Consider the following 23,350-nt stretch of genomic DNA (forward strand, 5'->3'; position numbering starts at 1 on the left):
TACGTGTTCAGGAGAGTGTGTGTTTGGTCAGACGGCCCAACAAAAGAGCCAACGATAGCGACCAGCAAACATTTCTGTGCCACTACTAGTTGTGCATTTCACTTAGTTAACACAGCTGTTTTACCATATTACAATAAGTCTCCCAGCCACACACACACACACACACACACAAACATGCACATGCACACAGCCCTCCCAGCAGGCTTAAATCCCAGCTCAGTCTGACAAAGGAGCCTGTGGCTCTAACTGACTCTGGCCCAATCCCCTACCACTGCCTGCTGCTTTGTATGGCTCAAAACTGCTTTACTGCATGACGCTTATTTATCAGCTATATTTACTTCTGTTGTGCTGATGTGTGTGCGCGTGTGTCTCCGGGTGTGTACGTGCCACATCCTGGCCTGCATGGTCTTTGCTGTCATATCGCTCGTGTCTCCCTTTAGATGCAGCCAGAATGTCTCTATGCTAGTGGGTGCCCACCGAGGGATGTGAATGGGATTTCAAGTTCTACACGCTACTTTATTAGCACTTTGAGGCTGAGATGAGATAACGGCCTTGGGCAAAGAGGCAGATGAGAATGGTCAAGAGCCACTTTTTTTCTCTTCTTCTTAGCAGTTGGGTTCCAACTAGGCAAGCAAGTCAAGTGGTTATCCTCAAATGACCAGCAAACCATAGACTTCTAAGAAACTTTCTGCTTCTGCACATACCTGCATTTTGCGTTTGATTGACATAAGTTTGGCAAAAAGAAACATGATAACAGATATTTATTGAAATTTATTGAAATTGTATTAATTTATTGGCAGTTTGTTAGCGCACAGTCCAAAGCCAATGCCAAAAAGCTTCAGTGCTAGCTGTGCCGTTAGCTCTGCTAAGCATGTATCATGCTTAGTTTTTCCACACATAAATGCATATATAATCCCTGCTCCCAACAGAAATCAGAAAGCTCATCCCAATGTGAATAAAATCTGAAATGACTAACAGCTTGCTTTAAAAGCAGGCCGGAACTGCAGGAGCTAATGACCTGTGATTATTTGATCTATCTATTTGTTTCAAATTTTAACTATACGACTAGTGATCTGTTCATTGCCGTGTTTTTGCTCCACAGATGACATTAATGCACAGCCACGCTACAAATAAAATATCACGTCTTAACCTGTGCTCCTAACCAATCAGAGGATTATCGACCCTACTAATGACTACAAGTGGTACTGCCGGCTATACGTGGGAAACAGGTTCCCCTGACGATGAAGAGACAGCTAAAATTGTTTAGGGGAAATGTAAGGATAAAAGACGATAAGACTATTTCATGAAGTGTGCAATGACGTGTCCATTAAAGTGCAGTTCAGAACATTAAACAATATTGTGTGGTTTGTAAAGGTCAGTACTCAGGGGTTTATCTATATTGATTTCTGCTTTCTATTGCAGTGGACTCCGCACTGGTGTCCATCTAAATCCTCTTGTGTGCTGCAGACCTGACGTAGAGAGAGAGAGAGAGAGAGAGAGAGAGAAAGAAAAGAGGGAGCGAGATAGAGAGTGAGAGCGAGAGAGAGTGCAATAACAAGAAAGAGAAAAATAGTCCTCCCTGGTCATCAGCAGTTGGGGAAAAAAGTCTTTTTTTGGACACAGTTCACCTGACTCTGTTTATAATCTTTCTGATTCTTTCACCCGCTCATTCCCTCCTTTTTACAGTGTTAAGCAGTAAGTTCAATATCACCAATCAGTCATGAGAACGATATAGCGCTAATGGCTCAGTGGTCACGAGCAAGAGATGCCCCCGCTTAATGGTGCCACTCCACCAGATCTGTCTGTCTTCTAGTTTGTCGTCTGTGTGTAGGCATCCATGTGTCATGATCCATGATCATGTGTGATATTTGTTTACAGCCTCTTGAACTCCACTTCACCCTTCTCTCCTCGCCTTTTCCCTATCCATCAGTGAGCCAGCAGATAGTTTGGTATTTGAACGGGGAGTTTTGTGTAGGTAGCATAATTGGGAATTCAAACTTCAATCCGAGAGTTGAGAGAGTGAAATCCGATATTTGTGCTGTTAGCTGTGAGCTGCTGGCACAAAATAGTCTTTGTAACTAGTAAAAAAAAAAAAAAAAAAAAAAGCATGCTGATTATACACTGTAAACATTGAGCACATCATTGCAGATTAGTAGGTGTGAGTGGCCCTTTTTATTGAGAATTTTTTTTCATGTTTTTGTGCTTAGGCGCTCAGGTTAGAGGACTCGTTTGCTTTCCTTTTCGTTTTGGTTACGGAAGAGTAGGAGGGTCTTTGAAAGTTTTTGTTTATTGTTTTGGTCACCGCTCATCTCCGACAAACTCGCGGGGGGCTAAAGCTCATCTCACATCGATCCTTTTAACACGCTTCTAAATTCTCATCTTGTTATAGAACCGAGAGAGAAAAAGGCCACAGACAGAGGGAGAGGGGCTGGAGGGCAAAAAGACAGACCGTGAACCTCTGGTGTGGGAGTTGGAAGATTTGAAAATTAGAGAAGAACATGGAGGATGAAAAAAAACATGATCATTTGAAATGTATGTGCAATGAAACAACACCAGTTTGGCAGTTTGGACGTAAATCGGGCCTCGTGTTGATTTGTGTGTGTGTGAGTTTATGTGCAGATAAACTGCTGTTCAGTATCTTGGACCTGGCTGGCCCTTCCTTTGGTGTGGTGAAGAGTGGGGAGTCCCGAGTAATTTTGTGCGTAGGTTACCTCTTGGCCAGGGACGTAGCACATGCTAATGCATTCTGGTTGCACGGCATTGCATTTTGCCAGTTCATCATTTACATGAAGCTGAAGTGTAGGCTGCTTCAAGCGAAATAGGGGTGTTGAGTCTACTACGCTACACCTCCGTTAACTCGTGAAAAACTCTGAAACTATCTGTTGTCAATTTCAAAAGAGAGGTGCAGCAAAATCATAACTTATTTCTTGCATCAAATGTGTTAAGAGTTCTCATAATGTTGAAGGAAGGTTGGAGCAGCACATTGGTGTGGTGGTTATCAATGTCGCCTTAAAGCAAGAAGGTCGTGGCATCAATTCCAGCCTGGGGGCCTTTCTATGTGGAGTTTGCATGTGGGGCTCTCAGGCTTCCTCCCACAGTCCAAAGAGATGCATGGGATTCGCTTAATTGGTGAGTCTAAGTGAGCGTGAATGGTTGTTTGTCTTGATGTGTTAGCCCTGCGACAGATTTCTTCAGGGTGTACTCTGCCTCTTGGCCCATGACAGCTGGGACAGCCACCCACCTCAGGATAAGAATTGGATAAGCAGAAGAAGATGGATGAAGAAAGTTTGTAAGCGAGTCGCTATATTCATTTAGTTTCGAAGTCCAGGAGCAGACAGCCCGCGAGAGGCATGCACCCAATCATAAGAAGAAGGAGAGGGACAGCAACTGTCAACCATCTATCATCACTTTCTAATGGCTTGTCCATCATGTGTCCAGTGCTAGGAAGCACAGCAACACTTCAGCACCCCAGTGGAAGCGCACCACGACTGTCTTGTTCACTCACTGGTTCACAAACTCGGTGACTCCTTCAACTTTGCCATGTCTCATTAAAATTCCATAGTTCGTTGTTGCCATATTTATTTTCAGTCGCAGTTAGTCTCCACCATATCTGCTCACTGTTCTACACACAGTGTTGGGAAGGTTATTTTTAAAATGTATTCCATTACAGATTACAGAATACATGCCCCAAAATGTAGTTTGTAATGTATTCCGTTAAGTTACTCAATGTGAGTAACGTATTATGAATACTTTGGACTACTTTATATATTGTCATGCTTTTTACAACTACATGAATGTTACTATTGCTGTGTGATTTATTACTGTTAATGAAGGCTGCATTAACTTCGAGTTCTGAAAGCAATACCAATTAGATTTTTAAATCTTAATATAAAATGAGTAACAGCAGGGCTGACATTAGGTAAGGCTGCACCTTTTGCAGTGATCTCATATTTCTGTATCAGTAATATGTTTTCTTTTTGTCTGCTTTCAGAACTGCACGTGATTATTTGCAGCCAGCAGGTTGTAATGCAGTAATAGTAATAAATCACACAACAATAGTACATCAAAGATATTGAGGTGGCACATAACCCAAGTAGCTACCACAACTGAAACAAGGGAGTTGCAGTAGGCTAACATTAGTTTTTAAAAAAGAACTTACTTCCAGATGTTTCTTTAGGTTGAAGGTGGAGTCTTTTGACGCTGAGAGCAGCTTGTTTGCTGGCAAACAGAGTTTGCATTGCACGGTCAGATTTCAACTATCCCTTTCTTCTTCAAATGTGAAGTGGTGTCGAAATTTCCAAGTAAGAAATGTATTCCTGCCCGTGCACTGCTGGCTCTGTTGTGCTGGCTCCATGTCCATTGTGTAACTGATGCCACCAACATTAACAGGATGCTTACATTAGAGCCTCTTATTGTGTGTTTCCTTGGGTTTCCGGCAATGTGTGGAATTACCAAAATCTGAAAGGGGATAGCCTAACATATGAAACAGGAAAAGACCGCAGTGTAATCCATTTATTTCAATAAATTAACTGTATTCTAATTATCACCTATTCCAGCGTTAACTGTAACGGAATAAAGTTACTCATATTTTAAATACGTAGCACCGGTACATATATTCTGTTACTCCCCAACACTGTCTACACATTGTCACTTTTTATTCCACAAGCTCATCTTGCAACATCTTCATAACAGTGTCTTACGTGAGGGAACCAACCGTCACATAAATTTTTTCATTGTGAAGCACTTTGTGATTTTTATCTATAAAAAGTGCTATATAAATAGATTTTACTTTCCTACTTATGTCCAAAGAGACAAGTGGACAAACTAAAGGAACAAAAATCTGTGCATTGAGGGAAGCAAACTTGAGTGTACAGTCTCTGTAAAGAACTATACACTCACGTAAGGTGATAAAGATTTTGAGACCTTACTCTTCTGTCCTGCTTCACTGACCTCGAGCACTAATGTGGGCTTAATTTGCTCTGGACCAGGATTGGGCTCAAACTAACTCAACATACTTTCTGAAATACTTAAAGTTCAATTCAAAAAAATCTAGACTGTCCAGTTAAAGTGGTATGCATCGAGGCAGATGATTTGATTGTTTCCTATTATAGATTATCATAGATCATTCAGTTTCACTCAGATTTTCTAAAGTCACACTGATGAATGTGGGATGAGAACATATAGGGATGGGTGGCCTTAACAAACACACCTTCTTAACACACTTTGTTTAACTTGGCCAATTAATGTGGTAGAGTCTTTACCTTACAATATAAAGCACCATGAGGTGACTGTTTTTGTCATTTGTCACTATGTAAATAAAACTGAATTGAATTGGATGCAAAAAAGGCGGAAACCACGAATGCTTTCTTACCAACAACAGTGTCAGGTAGTGTAGACATTTTCTTCAACCCTTGCTGAATCTTTTGTCTCCCAGGCTGCAGTTTCAAGGAATCTAACAATGAGTCAAGCTTGAGCTTGAGAGTAAAACTAAAAGAGCAGTGAAAAAGCTACTGTTTGACGCCATATTTCAGCTAATGAATGCTGCTTGTTTAGGAGGATGACTAATCTTAGTGTAGCGGCGATGATGAGTACAGTCAATAAAGCCCAGGACTGTGGCAAAGCAAGCCATAAATTTCTGGGAGCACGATACGCTCGCTCAAGGTCTCACATTTTCCGTGTAAAATATGACTGTAAAACCTGCAGCTAAGTAAGTGGGCGTCTGTACCACGAGCTGACCCGAGAAAGATTGCGTAATGAAAACTCCTTCAAATCCCTGGGCATGCTGGGATGTGCATCTCCGTTCTGTGCTTGATTGTCTAATCTGATGCAATGCTGACGTGTGATTTGTTTTTAAAGAAATGATTCAATTAGATGAAAATGAAATCTGTTAATTGTCTTATTAAATACTTTCCCGGTGCACCATTTGCTCATTTTAGTTTCTTTTAAAAGCAAACAAACAGACCACACATGTGCACAGCAGTTATTTATTTTACCCACGGCTGTAACCTGCAACAGCGCAGACAGCACGTAAACAGGATTATTACTTTTTTTCCATTGGTTAAAAAAAAAGGGTCTTTTGTTAAATGATCACGCTGAGAACAAAGCAGAAAACGAGCAAACAGGGAAAGAGTTTTTTTTCCCCCGCCAAAGAGTTGATTCTCTAAAAGGCCAAATTAAAGGGCTGGTAGCAATGGGCGTTTGAGCAATCATGGCAGAGCCTCAACACACTTCCCAGGCATTCACACTTGCATGTGTGAGTGTGTGCGTGTGTGCCGGATAGGGAGGATATGCTACGTCTCTGTTCTTCCTTGGGTCAACTGCTTGATGGAGGCTAACGCGAGGAAATTTCACTTTTGCTCTCTGTAATCGAATACGCAGACACACAATCACATTCCGTGCAGATAATGTACCTTAGATACGCCACGTGTGTCAGCTCCTTTTCCATAAATGCAGCTGTTGCAAAAAAGATCCCATTGGGTAAGAAGTATCCAGATGGAGAAAAAAAAAGATCTGTGAAAGAAAAGATTGTTTCCCCCCGCCGAGGGAGTTGATTAAGACTTGCACTGGTGAAACTAAGCCTACAAATCCATTTGAACCAGACAGAACGGCCTGTATGCATGCCTCCATGTTTCTACCAGCTGAGATGAAACTGACTTAGATATGTTGTGTGATTTCACTAACTCTGAGAGACCGACTTAATGCCATTTCTAGAAATGCTCACCGCTTATGTGAGATGTTCACATATTTGTTAGATCAAGTCCCTCTGGTGCATTTTATATGCGTGTGTGGAGTCTCATCTCCAAGCCAGAACTTTTATTTACTTGGTTTGCTGCGCTGAAGCATGAGCATTATCAGCATGCATTCAAAAGAAGATATACTTTTTTTTTTTAATTTCATGTTTTCCCCTCCTAATGTTCCCCTCTAATGAGCCAGTCCAAATTTGCTTCCTCCTGATTTTCTGAGATTATACACTAGATTTGACAGTCTGTTATCTGTTACCGCGCGGCGTGTGCTAAAACGTCTCGTCATGTTCTTTAAATTTCCTGCTACAAGGACTAAGCCAAGGAAATGTAGGCGTTTGTACTTTTATTTTGCCAGAGTCGTGCTTTGGATGTACTTAAGCTTTCCTGTATTTTTTTTTTTTACTTTTCCTGAACATAAAAGTGAAATGTGGATGGTGATGAGCGCTTATTTACGACAGCTTTTAAATTCAGGTTTGATTTGCCCATGCAACCCATGGAGCCCTCATATATTTTGAGCTGTACCATGTAATCAAAAGGAAGTAAGATTAAAATGAAAAAAAAAATGTCTGTTATTTTTTTCAGACCCGTATGATGACGACCTGAAGGTGAAGACCCAAAGACCACGATCAGCTGACCAGCCAGGTGTGTTTCAGGCACAAACAGGTGAGTATTATGAGTGTGCAATGGTGTCCAGAGCCTGGAACGAAAGAAGACAACCTGACCTTTACAGGCTGTATGTCCCACTGAAAATTGTCAGTTTTCTATAAATAATTATGTAAGGTGTACCTTTTTCTTTTCGGTGAGCAAACCGAAATGTGTGAAATTTTTGAGTCAGCGTGTGAAACTTGGAAAAAATGGAAAAGACTGGAAAAAGAATGAGTAAATTATTCAAAGACTGATTTATTAACCATGAGAATATCACATGTATGTATGTATATATATGTAGACGAATCGGCCTTAAACATACAAGATATTCCATGTTGCCTATTTCACCCAGACTAGGATAGGTCATTTCCTAATTTGAAAACCTTTTGTAAGTACGCATGCACATGCATTTCCATATTCATATCTATGGCGTAGAGGAGGAAGTCCCTTAATAGGAGGGGAAACCCCTGGGTCTATCTTGTCCTCATCCTACCCTGTCTACCCCTCCCCTTCCTTGCTTCTTCCCCCATTCTTCTAGTCCTCTAGGCATATGTGATGAGCTTAAGCCCTGACTCACAGCATGTTAATGAAGATGTAATGCGATTAACGGACATGCAATTAATTTGATTTCCTTCTTTGCCATGTGATGACGCCTCCATCAAAGGACACGGCGCTCATAAACAATTTACAAAGAGAGAAGTGGAGGGACTTGGCTCCTCGTTTTCGCTTTCAAGGGCGTAGCTCAGTGGAACAATGGGACCCTCTCCACAGCTGCCTGGAGAACTCCAAATTAGACTCCATCAAGTCTAAACACCTAATCTCATATGGGTGCTTAGAACACAGAGTCGAATATGTACACACACAAACACACACACACAATTGCTTTGAGGCTTAAAGGCCTTTAGCAGTGAGATCATACGTGTTACCATAATTCCATTAATAAATTGAATCACCTTTAAAAAAAACATTCCTGGAGCACGATCATCATCTTCATTAATATCCCGTCAAGATTTATTTACAATAACACTCTTAGTGTGAATAAGTCAAGAAAAAAGCTACATCGTGTCACTTTCATCACCTGTCACATATTCCCGAAGGTTTCTTTTTTTTTTTTACTTCTTGTTAATTGCATAGGTTACAATTTTCCTTGTCTTTTTTTGTTGTGATGTTGCACTGGTGTCACTGCTTTCCAAAAGCAGATTTTGGTGGGTTTTTTTGTTTGTTTTTTTCATTTTTTACGGTAAACAGAACAGCAGAGGAATCCGAGAGCCGCTAAACAGCAATCAATAAAGCAAACATCTTTTAATGCTGGCGGTGCTTCTGTGAAAACTGGAAGAGAAAATGTACCTGAAAATTGTCACACATCTCCAGTAATAGTTTCTGTCTGCTCCATTTGTTGGGACATTTTAGCACTCTGTGATAAAGCGAGGAATTTATTGCAATTACCCTTTATGGAAATCTTTTTTGTTGGATCTTTGCATTACGAGCCACTTTTACATAGCGGTATAAACTTTGAGCTGTAGAGCTGAGATCATCTTCTAGCTCTTCCTCGTCTCTTTTCTGTCTGACCTGAGGAGACACCAGAATCATGACACTCCTACAGAGCAGGCAGGGGTGTTTTGGAGGAAGTGGGGTGGCGTGGGGTTACCAAGAGCCACATTAAAACCACTTGGAAATTGGCTGAAAATTTCACACTGCCTCTATAAAAATGCATTTGGAGACTTTAGCAATACATCCATGTGAAGGCACCAAATTAAGCTGTGAGATAATAAAATGCAGTCTTGTTACAATCGTAAATACGTTTTATTTGAACGAGTGATAAAAGGAAAGAACGATTTCTCTTGTTATTTAACCTTAGCCGTGCATCTGACTCTCAGGATCATTAAAAACACTGTGCGTATATAACTATCCTCTCCATGTCCATCTCCATCTTGCTCCTTAGGTGACCCAGCAGCGGAGGAATGGTCGCAGTGGAGTGTGTGTTCTCTGACATGTGGGCAGGGCTGGCAAGTGAGGACCCGATCGTGCGTTTCTTCTCCCTATGGGACACTGTGCAGCGGTGCCCTGCGGGAAACACGCATGTGCAACAACACAGCCTCTTGCCCAGGTGAACCCGGAATCACAGGCTCAGGTGCGTTAACCGGCTGCCTTTGACCAGCGCCTGATTCACTTCTCCTGACTGTTTTATTTTTGCTCACAGCGAGAATGCGGTGGGTTAATTCTTTTTCTGAGTGCCATTTGTGTGATGCTCAACTTTACACAGTAGATAAACACGACATGGACTTCACACTATGACTTTTTCTCTATTTTGAGTCTTTTTTTGTACAAATGCTAGTAAAAAAAACTGGTGTCCTCTCTCTTCAGTGCTGCATACACCCACCGCCTTTGTTTGGTACAGCAAAAAAATGTAGCTTTAACCCAACCTCACTCAACCATGCAGCGGTTTGTTTTTATTTTTCTTCCTTCTTTTCCTTTCACAAAAGCCTTAAGAAAACAGAAGAAAATAATGACAGTGTGAGGAAGGTAGGCAGTATACTCACAACACGGACACACGCACGACCAAAACATATCTAACCACGGTTTAGCTGAACAGAAGGAAAACGCCACTGTGTCATTTCAGTTCACAATGCAGGCAAAGCTGGAAGAGGGAGAAAGAGAAAAGGGGTGTATGTGGTTGTGTGTGTGTGTGTGTGTGTGTGTGTGTGTGTGTGTGTGTGTGTGTGTGTGTGTGTGTTTGAGAGAGCGAGACAGACTGACAGCCTTGAGCTTGATGTCACCCAATCTATTAGACCTGCCACATCTCTGAAGTTAATACTTCCTGGGCTCTCTATCTTTAGCTCTCCTCTGCTCTTTCACTCTTCATTTCTTTCCTTTCCCTTTTTCTTGTCTATATGTATCACCAAGTTGATCTTTCAGAGCATAATGAGCAGGCGAACTTTTGAAAATGTTTTAATTTTGCAGAGGAAACTAAGCCTGTCGAAGCAAATGTTGAACTTATTCCATGCAAAATAGTCTGTGTTCACATTTCAGTGACAAGCAAGGAAAATGTTCAAAACTCTAAGTACAAGCAAGGATTTTTTTCTCTTGTTTGTTTGTTTTTTCTTCACTTTCATTGAAATTGGTCTCATAATTTGCAGTGACACCTCCAAAATACCACTGAAATTACATTTTCATATGCGTACTACAAGAGTGGGTGGGTGCAGTCGGCTCTATCTGCTTTCTGCAAAACTGCAGCAATGAAATGAAGACTGTGAGAGTTTTTTTTCTTATTTTTTTCCCCCTTTTTTTTAGCAACACAAAACCACTCAATCAAGCTGGATGAAGTCACTGAAAGAATAAGTGTACACAGCTGCTACTGAACAATGCCAATTCTGTTTTGCTTTGATTGCCAGGCTTTAATGTTGACTAGATGAAATTATGAATTTCTGCCTGTCCTGCATTGGTTTGATTTGCCTGATTAGAAGAGAGGTGAAACCCTGTATGACATCTCTCTCGATGGCCCCTCCCCTAATCCACTGCTAATGCTGACTGAAAAGTGTCGTGCCATACTGCAAATTTTGGTCTTGATCCCATACCAAGAAAATATAGGGCCAGTAATGCCAGTACCAATACTGATACTTTTAACCTCTAAATGCAGTTTATGGACATGCAGTGTGTCATGATTTATGAAATTTATAAGAATCATCATCAATTTGCAAATTCTGAATACATTTTCATGACTGATAAATCACTGTAATTTGCAAAACAGAAAACTATTTTTTTTATTTAACACAATTCACTAGACTTCATACTGCGCTTGCGAAGTATCGATACTGTCATTCTAGTATTAATCCTATACCAATACCAGTGTTTATATTGATACTATCGATACTGGGATCGAACTGATGACTCTAACAGAAGTACAGTCAGCACACCCTCCTTTACTGTGTCGAGCATCCTTTCTTCAGTGTAGCCAGTTTCTTTCTTTATTTTTTATGTAGATTTAGTTCCATGCTTAGGGCGTCTGGGATGGTGTTCTGAAATTTGGAATTTTGGTTAAACCCATGGCACAAAAATCAACAAACAGTAAACCTAGCAAATATCCTACACTAGCCTTTTAACAGTTTGCAATAAGAAGGAAAAACAACATGTTTTGTGAATTTTGTGCATTCCTATCTTGTAAGCTAGGGGGTTGCTGTTCTGTAGTCTTGTTCTGCATTCAGTTTTACATAGACACTTTAGAGCAGTCATTCCCATCTATGGCCCACCCAAAATTTCAATCATAACTACTCAATACTTCTTACCATTTTTCTTGCCTGTTGTTGAGATTGCTTCTCGGTTATCAGTTCTCCTTTTGGTACCTAACGTAATTAAAATCCCATGGGTTCGATTTATTAATACTGAAACAGACTAAGTGATATATTATACCCACCTGTTGTGTTACTACAATGTTAGTGCGGTGGGAAATTAAGTTAGAAACGCTCCTACATTGTAGTGCAGAGTTTTACTGATGGTCTTTGAACGTGCTTTAACCTCCTAGGACCTGCCGTCCACATATGTGGACATCACATTTTGCGTTATTTAGACCAAAATACTCAATTTTGCTCTACATGGGCCTGATATCCACTTACGAGGACATTATACTGCTACTGTTCTATCAAATTTTTAAATGAATATCCTCATTTGTGGCTCTCATTTTTCTTAAAAACAAAAATAAGGTAAAAAAAAAAAAATTCTGGAAATTCTTTGTTTTTACATTCATTGGGCCCCAATATGCCCAAATATCCAAGAGAAATTAAAAATGCATGTCGTGGAAGAGTTTGGGTCTTAGGAGGTTAAAGTAGGAGCTGTGAGGCTTGTCAGCCTTTTCAGTTAACCTATAACAGAGAGTTTTGTGGGATCGCACAACTGTAATTGGTCGAGAGCTGGAGGGGGCGTTCTGTTGTTTTGGCCCGTACATAAGTGTACTATCCCAGGTGCAAGCGGGATTTGATACTGTCTGACTTTTTTTTATTTAATAAAAAAAACTATAATATTTGAAGTTACCAATTTTTTTTGACTTACCACCTACATACAGTAACAGTAAGGGACACTAATGGCTCATTGTCCGCAGTTTGAAACTTTACTATTCATGTTTTCTGGTAAGTACACTTCAGTTTACTGCTAGCCCATATTAGCATCGCTTTTACGAATACAGTGAAGGTAGCTAAATGAACCGAGCAGTAGCTGACAATAACAGATTCTAGCCTTTTACCCAAAGTTGACAACATAAAGTGAAGTGCATTTTGGCCTTATTTAAGTATGTTTTTTGTTTTAAGTTCAGTTCTTTGAGCTTTTTGTATGCATGTTCGTGAGAGCTTTATCAGTGACTTTTCTGTAAAGTATGTGCACAGAATATACTACATGTGAGTAAAGACTCGGTGTTTACTGATGCATCTCAGACCCCCACTAGTTCCAAAAAGAAAAAAGCCAGAGGAACATTTTTCCTCCCTGTCAGTGCATATGCTAATCTTGTTTTTATGCAAATTTGCCAGCCCGATTTGTATGTCTAAGTGCCTCATTTTCCATTCAGCGTCGATATTAATATCCTCAGCAGCTCCTTTGATGGGATATTGGTTGCTGTGTTATGTTCCGTTTATTATTTCATTTTCCGACGCTCCTCTGATGTTTTCTGACGTGGTTCTGGAGGGGTTTAGGGGCACTCCAGGGATCGCCTGAATGGGATCACACCAATTTAAAATAGATGGGGAATGCGGGGGTGGTAGCAAAAAGACATAAAAGTCTTTAATAAACTTTGTGTGATTGACTTAAAAAAAATTATATATATGTGTGTGTGTGTGTATGTGTCTGTGTGTAATTTTTTTTTTTTTTTTACTTTCCTCCTCTTCTTTTGGGGGGTAAAATCTACATTCTTGCTTGATTTGGTAATCTATTTACTTCTGAATTCAAGCTATGGCTTATGGCAGGCACACACATGCAGACACACAAATCAAGGCTATAGTCAACTGGAATTAAAGTCCTACTTTTCTTCTAAACAAGTTAGTTTGATTTGCTTTTTTTTAAGTTGGTTTCCTTTTTTAAAAAAAGTACATACCAGCATGAGTTTTCCCCTCAAGACCTACTGCACAGAAAACAACAGCCAGTTATACCAAAATATTTATGTAAAAACGGCAAGAGAAATATTTTTAACCAGTGTCATCTTTTCCGTTCCATATACATTGACTTGCGTCTGCAAATATACTAAACACACAAGTATAAGTGAAAACATGCACACTTGGCTTTTCCCAGAGTGACTTGAAATGGAGTGCAACGTGTAGACTTCAGTTGGTAGATGAGTTTGCTCGAATTCTTTCTTTCTTTCTTTTACCATTAATTTGTGTTTGGGTGTGGGTGTTGTATCAGTGTGGGTGGATATGTCTCTGGGCATATATCTATCTGCAACTATGGAAGGCTGTGCAGTATGTGTGTGTCTGTGTGTGACTGCAAAAGTTAGGGAACATCAAAGAAAAATAGCTTGGACAGAAAGCAAATGGAGTGAAAATAGACTTTTTTTTAATATATTTATTTTGGTTTAATTTTGGGTAAAACCCCTAAATTAAGGTGATACAGATAATCAATTTTAAGTAATGGTCTTGCTCATGACAAAGCAAACTAGTCGGTAATTGGCATCACAAATTACATTTTCTTTTTTGGTTTTTTTGTGGAATATGCAATGAAGTATAAGGCTTTCGTGCCCCAAAGCATGCAAAGTGAAGTAGTACTCCCTACTCGTGTTCTGTTTAGCTATTGCTCATTTACCATAGATTCACTGACATTTAAAACATGAAGTGGAACAACGGCGCATTGTGAATAAAGTATGTCCGGGTCAGTGCGCTGTCAAATGCAGCAACACCGCTTCCAGTAATCATTCAAGCAAGAGCCTTAACGGGGTGTAGTCATGGTCTCATATCAGGCTTACAGCACAAACTTCACACATGTGCACACATTCATACATATCTTTAAATAATGCATCCATGCGGTCCTCTGACAATAGATGAGATTGCTGGTAATTATGGTAATCCATAACGACATTATGTGATGCATGTGTCTAATTACACCATATGCATTGCAAAGGTAGAAATGGGAAAATTAAAAGTTGATATCTCAATACAGCACACAGCACTGTATGTTTAATAACTGCAAAGATTTTAAGGACAGCTTTAGAAAACATGCATCTTTATTACCCGTAAGCTCATTATGGTTTCTTGTGGGAATGTATACTTGTGCATAATCATGCATGTCCAAGCTTGCTTGCATTTGCATCAGAAATGTGGGGCAGCGTGAGCAAGTCTGTTGCTTTATTTTCAGTCTTTTTTTTTAGCTTCCAAAATGGAGCTCACGCAGTTCATGAACTTGATTTTTTTTTTTGCCAGATGTTATGAGGCACACAGACATGACACGCTGTTGTTTGATCTCAGACCAGTTTATTATTTCATACCTTTTATCTTAGCTTGCTGCTGCAAATATGTTCCTTTGCACCTCCCTCTGTGACTGCAACATGGCAAAAAGGTCCCCTTTAAAGCCCTTAGTTAAACTAAAAGATGTGACGTATTTCAGTAATTTGGCCTGTGTTGCTTTGCTTATGATTCAAAATACCTCAAAATTTAACTGGTCAGGTGTTTAATACTTTCATCAGCCAGTTTGTGAGGATATTTCATCATGGTTTTTTGTTGTTGTTGTCCTCATTTCCAAATTACTTTTTTTTCTTTTATTGCATTTTTGTCCCAAAGCTGATTGAAGCTTGTTTTTAGGGGCCAGTTGATTGGTGTTGCATGGTCAGACTTCAGATACACTTGTACTGAATTTGAGAGCTGGAGATTCAATTCTAATGAATAAATCATGTTTAACAAGCAATCCCATGTTGTTGTAGATGAAGATGGCAGGCAACAGCACAGAGCATTGTATTACGTTCTGCAGTCTGTTTGCTGCAGTCCTCTGAGAAGATTAAAAATGAGATAACTGCGTAAAAAATATATTAAATGCTGGTTAGATGTTACTCATATTACCAAAATATATTTCATTTAATGTTTCGATAGTAAGGGGTTGCTTGATTATTGATACAGAAATAGTTCCCATGCCATACTTTACCTTTCAAATCAGTGACTACAAATTGCAATTTCAAATTAATCACAAAATTCACTTTCGACTCCAAAAAATCGAAAATGTGTTTCAGAGGAAAAGAAAAAATACTGGGAATGGCTCAGAAGTCCCAATAATATTCAGTCCAAACACATCCAGTTCTTGCAATACTGTGCAAAACCCACTCATCATTTCTTTATATTTCGATTCTAAGGAGCCAGAATTTCTAATAATGTTTTCAAAGGGGTCTTGAGCAGTAGGCTGTCTGAAGGTCTTTCAAAGTTTTTCTTTGGCCATTACTTGGTTTTTTACTCATTTTTGGTGAATTACTTGTACCTGAGCATTTTCAGATGAATGTTGTTTGTTATGCAACTTAACACTGACCCATGAATCACTTAAACATAAAAAAGACATCTACTAACTCGAAGGATGAATCAGTGTTGTGTCTACACATCAACAGCCGGCTTACAAAGAACCAATTGCACATGACAATCGTACCTTTAGGCAATTTGTTGTCTTTGGCTTTTTACATAGAAATTGGAATAAATCTTTGCAATGGGCAGCGGGTAACAAAGTGTGACAGGCATAATTTGTATACCTGTAAATCTGGCATAGGTTGCCATGGTGTGCAGTGTATTTGTAAAAAAACAGAGTAAATTTGGACAAGTGGAGGTTAAAAAAACCCCCAAACAAACAAAAAACAAAACAATCAAACAGAAATAGTATTTGCGTCAGATGAACAGTAAAAAAATCAAGGAAAGGCTTGACACAGGACTTGAAAGATACATCTGGTCCTTCAGTTGATCCATCTTTGGTTCACCAAAGCCTCATCAGAAATGAAAACATGTTACTACAAAAGATGTTCATGTATTAGTTCATGTACTAATAAACTGTGACTGGAAAGTGCGGCGCATTGTGCTGTGCATTATGAATGAATGACTGCTGTTCCAAAATTTACCACAACCACTTTCGTGAGACTTAAAATCTAAAATAACAAAACCATAAATTATCCATTTTATTCTGCTTATCTGAATTTGGGCCGCGGGAGTAGCAGCCTAGGCAAGGAAGCCCAGACATCCCTTTTGCCACCTCCTCAGGCTACTTGGGGGAAACACAGAGGAATTAGATGTAGTCTCTCCAGCAGGTCTACCCCGTGTCCTCCTCCCGGTAGGACATACCTGTTTTGAAAACCTTACCCAAGAGGCACCCATCTGAGCTGGCTCCCTTCAATGTGGAAAAGCAGCAACTCAACTCTGAGCCCCTCTTGAATGAGTGAACTTCTCACCTCATTGCTAAGGGAAAGCCCATCCACCCCTCGGAGAAAGCTAATTTCCATCGCTTGTATCTGCAGTCTTGTTCTTTCGTCTTTAAAGAAAAATGATAGTGTCAACAACAAAGATCAGGCTGAGATTAGCAGATTTATGGGGTTCCTCAGCAATGATGCTTCATCTGGTGCCAGATGGCTACATAACATTTAGGACACAATAATTTACCTACATTGGGCATCAATTTAAATTTAAAACATTTAAATTAAATGACTGCTACGTTAGGAACCGACTAGTGACAATAGCAACGATTAGTCTAGTGGACTAGTCATGGACATCCCTACTGCTAACAATTTAATACATTAACATTAGGTTAATGTTTACATTAGACTATTTGATGTATTTAGCTTCACAACTTACTAAATGCCTTTGATGAGTGTGAAGATCATTCTCAGGTGTTTTTAAAGCTGTACAGAAGTACTCAGTTCGAATACCTTTGTGCTTTTTTGTTTTGTTTTTTATTTGTATACCAACCCATACCTCTCCCATCATAAATAAATTCATGGACATACAGACCTTTCTCATTTACCAAGTTTTACCATTAGATAAGAGTTTCATACATCGCTAAAATACCGGAATGACTGTTTTGTAATTTTCAGGCATCAAGTTTCTTCATCACACTTGTGTAAGTTGCCTCTTGGACCAGGATTGGCTTGTAGTGCTTGTAACTACTTGTAATGTCACAAATCCTGCTCATGGGTACTCCCTTCAAACTCTGATATTTGGTGAGCATAAATAAACTTTCAAAGATAAATTGCAAAGCAGACTTTCAATGTCAGCTCTGCGCATACATCATTCATTACATCGAAGCTCCAACATCCAAGAGAAGTAATATTTACCAGAACCCAGTCATGCAACTTTTCAACAAGGACCACTAATGAGCTTACTTTAAAAAAAATGTCATTAAATTTGCAGTAAGAGAAGCACAAATGCTTACCAATGCTCTTTCCCACTCATGTATCGTATATGTATTTTGTAAGGCAGCTTAAAGACATAGTAACACCATGTTTTTTTTTTCTTCTAAATTTAAGAACTATTAACAGCTTTCCATATCTCTCATACTTTTTAATACCACCATCTTCTCCCTCCCTCTCTCTCAGCCTTCTACTCTTCCTCTAAGCCATCGTTCACAGACGAGGCTTAATTATTTATCGGCATGATTTATTTAGCTTTGCTCAACACAGGACCAGCAATCTTCATCCTGCTGTCTCCAACTTTCTCGTCCTCCCTTCTCTGTCCCTCCCCCTCCTCATCTCCTGCTTTCCATCTCTCTCCAGCATCGGTTCCTCTCTCTTTCTTCTGGCTCTTTCAACACAGTTTAATCTCCTCTCACTGAACATTTCAAAATAACCTCATTTTCTTGGACTCATTTCCTACTTCGTATTCACCCAAACTTTGTGAGTCTCCAATCTTCTTTGCGTGTTCTTTCAATTTTTCTTATCATCTCCCACATGTTTTTTCATGTTCACCTGTTCTTATTCTCTTCCTTTTAATCAGGCCTGACATTCATCTTTTCCTTCTTTGGAGCTTTCGTTTTCTGTGTATTCTTTTTTTTCCCTATAATATCCATCATTCCATTATTATTCCCTCTAGTCTTAGGTGAGACATCTCCAAATGGTTTTAGTAATTAAATTTTGTGAATGTGTATGTGCGAAAGTGTGTGTCTTTTCTCTGACATGGCAGGTTCTAGGACTTTGGTCCAACTCCACTGTTTCTTTATTCTGTCTTTATTTATTTTGTATTATTTTGTTAAAATGCGTGATGGAGTGCAATAAAGAGAAAGCATGAGGAAGGAAAAATGGGGAAAAAAGAAAAGCTTTTTAATGCTTGGGTGACTGTAAACTTTTAGGGAAAAGCATACACCATTTATTTCCTTGTCTTGATTCGAGCTGCATGACTTCAAATACCAGTGTCCATTCCTAACTTTCATTTGTTCATATTAGTAACATGTAAGTGCAGTTTCATACTCAGTCTGTCTTTTCCTTTGTAATTGGGTGGGTTTCCAGGAGGTCATAAGGTCACCTCCTTTGTGTTTTTTCTTCTTCTTTTTTTAAAGGAATGTGCTCATCATTTAATCTCTCGTTTTTCTCATTCTCAAACCCTCCTGCCTGCAATGGGATGCTCCACTCCCTCTCCTTCCTTTCCTCTCTCAACCCTCATCCCCATGTCGTGTCTTTTTGTGCGTCATGTTTGTGGGTGTTCGCAGTGCATGGGCTGTGGGAGGAATGGTCGTCATGGAGTCTGTGCTCTGTGACCTGTGGGCGGGGCTCCAGGACACGAACCAGGAAGTGTATGGACGGCAGCGGGGCTGTAGCTTGTGGACGGCCTGAGGTTCAGACCAAACTCTGCAACATAGCAGTGTGTCCTGGTTAGTACCATCCCCATTAACATGATACACCAAGCTTCTCTTGCTCCCTTGCTCTCTTAAACTTGACATTTTTTTTGCCTCTTCAAAGTTGCAAAAGTAGAACATTATCACATCACTGTCATAGCTCTTGAATTTCCATCCACTTGCCTGTATAGTTCATGTTCTTCTAACTGACCAAATGTCTCTCTTCAATTAAATCAAGCCAAACTCTACTTTGATATCATCAAAGCATCTAAATGGGAACAAACTGTTCAACTGTGATAGCACTGTGGATTTGTGGAGGAAATGTGTTTGTATTAGTTAACCACTTTGATTCAAAGTAACATATCTCAGCTACTCAAAATACTGAATGGTTCTTTCTGGCATTTTGTGTCCTTGACTTTGGTGATTGTTTTTTTCCTCTGGAATGGCACCAAGCTTCGAGTGACAGTTGTGGTCTTGAATAAAACATCCTTACAAATCTTAAATGGAATATCCTGAAATTTGGTGCAGACATTTATGTCACCTGCATTTACACAACTCACAGTTTTTCAGAAGGCAGAGCGACTTTGTGATGAAGTTCTTAAAGTTAATACGCTTCTCTCAGCATCAGTTGCTAAACTAACGCCCCTGTCCCACAGGTCTAGAGATTAGTATTTAACCATTTGGCAACCATCAGTGCATATTTCATGACCAGTTGTCAAGTGGTTGCTTTAGGTTGCAAGCAGTCATTAGAAATTGATTGTAGTTGATTGCTGCACCAAATGCTTCCTTGGTGGTTGCTTTGGTTGCCAACAGGTTGATGCAATTGCTAGTAGTTTCTATCAAACATGCCAACTTGTCTGAAAACTATGGGTGACTGCTGCAATCTGCAAGCTAACAAAGCATCACAAAGAGGTTTATGATGCAGTACTCTACTTGTAACAAGCTGTCACGTGCCAACAGCTAGCAGCCACCAGCAATCACTTGTCAGCTAGTTGGGGATTTTTCCTAGAACTAGACATTACTAGGAGGGCAGTGCCAGTGGGTCTCTAGGCTTGTGCAAATGAGGCCTAACATGGTAAACAATTTAAAAGGTCTGCTGAGGAGTAGCATGCTCAAAATGTCTTTGTTTGCATGCTAGCGTGATGACCATCACGTTTTGCTCCTCTGAGCATCACAGTGACTGTGAGTATTAGTCTTGCTTTAACCAACACTTCTAATTGAATTTACGTGCAATGCTGTCACAAAGTGAATTGTATTCAGAGGCAGTTTTGTTTTGAATGTACAGCATGGAAATTTATGCACTGTATTTAAGTTGACTGGAGGCGGTTGGATTGATATTTTGGTGGACTAATGTGATTGTCAATTAACATACTGAATGATTTGCACATTGCTAAAATACATTTTCACAGTTTCCCCTCAGTAGAGATTTCAGTTCTGTCTATGTCTGTGGTTATCCATGGGAATTAAGTCCACATTTCCTTTCAAACTTTCACTTATAGAACCGTAGACTAGAAGTCTGTGTTGGACCGGTGTGCTTCTTCCACGGCTGACTAAGTTTAGATCGCTGAACAACCCGACCGTGTAACTCTTCTATAATTGTCTCTAAAATTATCTATTAAAACTACACTTTGTCAAAAACAGTTAAGACAGCATTTCGGCCCCAGCTAATAGGGCTGTTAAGGGTAATCTAGCACAGACTGTCCAGTAGAAACATCTTTATCGGGTTGCCAGTGGAGTGAAGTCGGATTCTCCAGCAACTGAAACTGAAGCCCTATTGCAGCACACTCTGAAAAAAACAGTGGGACAAGATAGGAGCAATAATTTCTGTAGCCTGTCACACTACAGGCTGTACCTTTGCCAGTACCTTTGTCAACTGAGACGTAAATACGTAAAAATAGTCTGTAGGTATACTTTGGTTATGCATTTTGTCTCTGTGCAGTTTTAATTTTCTATTCCAAGTGTCCCCTTTAGGGGAAAAAACACTTTGGAAACACCGACATTAAAAAGGAATATTAATTTCAGCGATTAAATTTGCTCTGGCTTTTTGTTTCAGACTTTAAATGGATTCTGTGTTGGAGTAAAGGAATTAATGGATACACAGACATTAAAACATAAGACAGTTTATAACAAAAATGCTGTCAGCTTTCTGAATAATAACCTTTTTCTTCCTGAATTAATTTCAGTCCAAGTGAGAGTGTGTTTGCTTAGTGTGTAATCACTCACAGCCTGAGCAATTATCACAGTGTAAGTGCTTTTCATTTAAGACTGCTAAGGCAAAGAATTCTGTATCACTCTCCCCTGGACTTTGAATCCATATGCCTTTACATTTATGTGAGTGATGCTGGAGCTAGAACCTTTTCATTCCTGCATCCTAAACAATATTTTTGGATATTTACTTGTTTTTTTCCTCTTTATTTTCAAAAGCAGAGGTTTTGCAAGGTTAATATTTAAATAAAACAAACTGTCCCCCTTGCCAGACAAAGAGGCTGCAAAGTTAAAAAGAAGGAACAGGGAGACATCGTAATCTAAAGTATGGCCTCCAGGATGTTTTGCCAAGCTGTTTTGGGAACAGTGATGGAAAGAGAGGGTTTGGGAGAAAGGGTGTCTTCCTGCGAGGCCTTAAGGAAATCTTTGTGTATGTGTGTGTGAGAATCTATCACAACAGATTCAGCCTGCTTTTGGGAGTTCAAAGTCAATGGTCCTTTGAAATCATGAATACCAGCATAGGCCTTTTGGCACAAACAACCATGCATACAGAATAGAGCTTTGATGGATTGTGTGTGTGTGTGTGTGTGTGTGTGTGTGTGTGTGTGTGTGTGTGTGTGCGCGCGCGTGCGCGTGCATGCATGCATGTCTGTGCACATGTGGGTGCATAGTTGTGTGTTTCTCTCGATAATTTGATCTCACTGCAAACCATATACTTAATCCTCACGCTATGTGCTGTTGCATGTCCTGTTGTGTTTATGCTACAGTATATTAAACCAATTTCTTACCTCTTCACAGTGGGTTGTCACTTAGGCAGTCACATGCTAAGCTAAGCTTACATATCAAACAACTGCATACATATGTGGGCAGAACTGCAAATTTAAATATGGCAGCTGTTGCATCATATGAAGACAATCAACGGGGTATTATTAAAGTCAGCAGACATTTTCATGGAAGTAATTCATTTGGTCATATCAGACCTTTTTGAGCTAACATCAAGTACTAAAAAAAACCCTGTGTAGGCAGAGAGCTGGCTGGAAATTGCCTTTAAGTTCTTTGACACCTCCTTTTCTTTTTCACAACGTTAACAGTTCAGTTCATAGCCAAACATATGCTGGGATTAATTGCTATGTCTTAATTACAGGCAAATTGATAGTTTCTCTCTTTGGCAAGAGCTCCCTCTTAACAGAGAGCTGCCATCCAGCTTTTTTAGTATCAGTGCCGATAAGCTGATTGTGCTTTGTGTGTTAACACAATGCTGAGATATATACGATAGCAATCCTTACAAAGAAGTAACAGTTCGACAGAAAGACATGGACGATCTGAAAATGTGTTGGTGTTTGTGTCATTTTCTTTTTTTAAATGTTATTTTAGAAATGTAACACTTCCATTAATCAGAGCACATTCTAACAACATCACATTTGCAATGCTTTTCTAGGTCACACTTTATTTCCTTTATGTCATCTCCGCAACACAATGCTGACCCACGCCCGTTGGAACACAGTACAAGTGTCGCCTGGCGTGATTGACCACTTTACCAAGGAGAGCTGGCAATGCCTTCTCACTTGGGATAGCCAGACAAATACATTTACAGCACTGTACTTCACTTTCTCTGCTGCTTAATGCCCCGGAGTGTAGAATGTGTGACTCAATATATCATTTCGAGCAAAGAGTTCTCACTTCGAATTGTAATTCGTGTTAATACAGAGACAGAAGAAGTCCATACACAACAGATAGATATATCCACTTGTCCGCTGCAGTAGTTAAAAATACGTTTTCTGCCTATCAAATATTATAGAAGCTTTATACAGTGAGCCATTTCTTTATATTTTGTTAGGAGAATGAGAAATATGTGGAGCAATTTATTGAAGCGTGTACAAAAATACATGGAACAAACAGAGTTTGTACAATTATAATGAGCTTGAAAGTCAGTATTTTGCATGGCCACCTTTATTATTCAGTACAGCCTGAACTCTGTTAGCCAAGCGTTCGTGTAATTTCTT

General features: G+C 39.6%; 1 protein-coding gene across 16 annotated transcripts in view; it reads left to right on the plus strand.

The window, feature by feature from the left end:
• Positions 1–23,350, plus strand: part of adgrb2 (adhesion G protein-coupled receptor B2) — a 260,606-nt gene that overhangs the window by 120,891 nt on the left and 116,365 nt on the right. For 14 of the 16 annotated variants that reach the window (XM_065471127.1, XM_065471122.1, XM_065471125.1 and 11 more), the window contains exons 3-5: positions 7,326–7,406; positions 9,331–9,519; positions 19,017–19,178. In XM_065471127.1, the coding sequence (XP_065327199.1) occupies positions 7,326–7,406; positions 9,331–9,519; positions 19,017–19,178 (432 nt within the window). The remainder of the gene's footprint in view (positions 1–7,325; positions 7,407–9,330; positions 9,520–19,016; positions 19,179–23,350) is intronic. The other 2 variants (XM_065471124.1, XM_065471131.1) reach the window with 2 other exon arrangements.

The sequence above is a fragment of the Pelmatolapia mariae genome, linkage group LG22 (assembly GCF_036321145.2).
Source record: "Pelmatolapia mariae isolate MD_Pm_ZW linkage group LG22, Pm_UMD_F_2, whole genome shotgun sequence".
Taxonomy (NCBI): domain Eukaryota; kingdom Metazoa; phylum Chordata; class Actinopteri; order Cichliformes; family Cichlidae; genus Pelmatolapia; species Pelmatolapia mariae.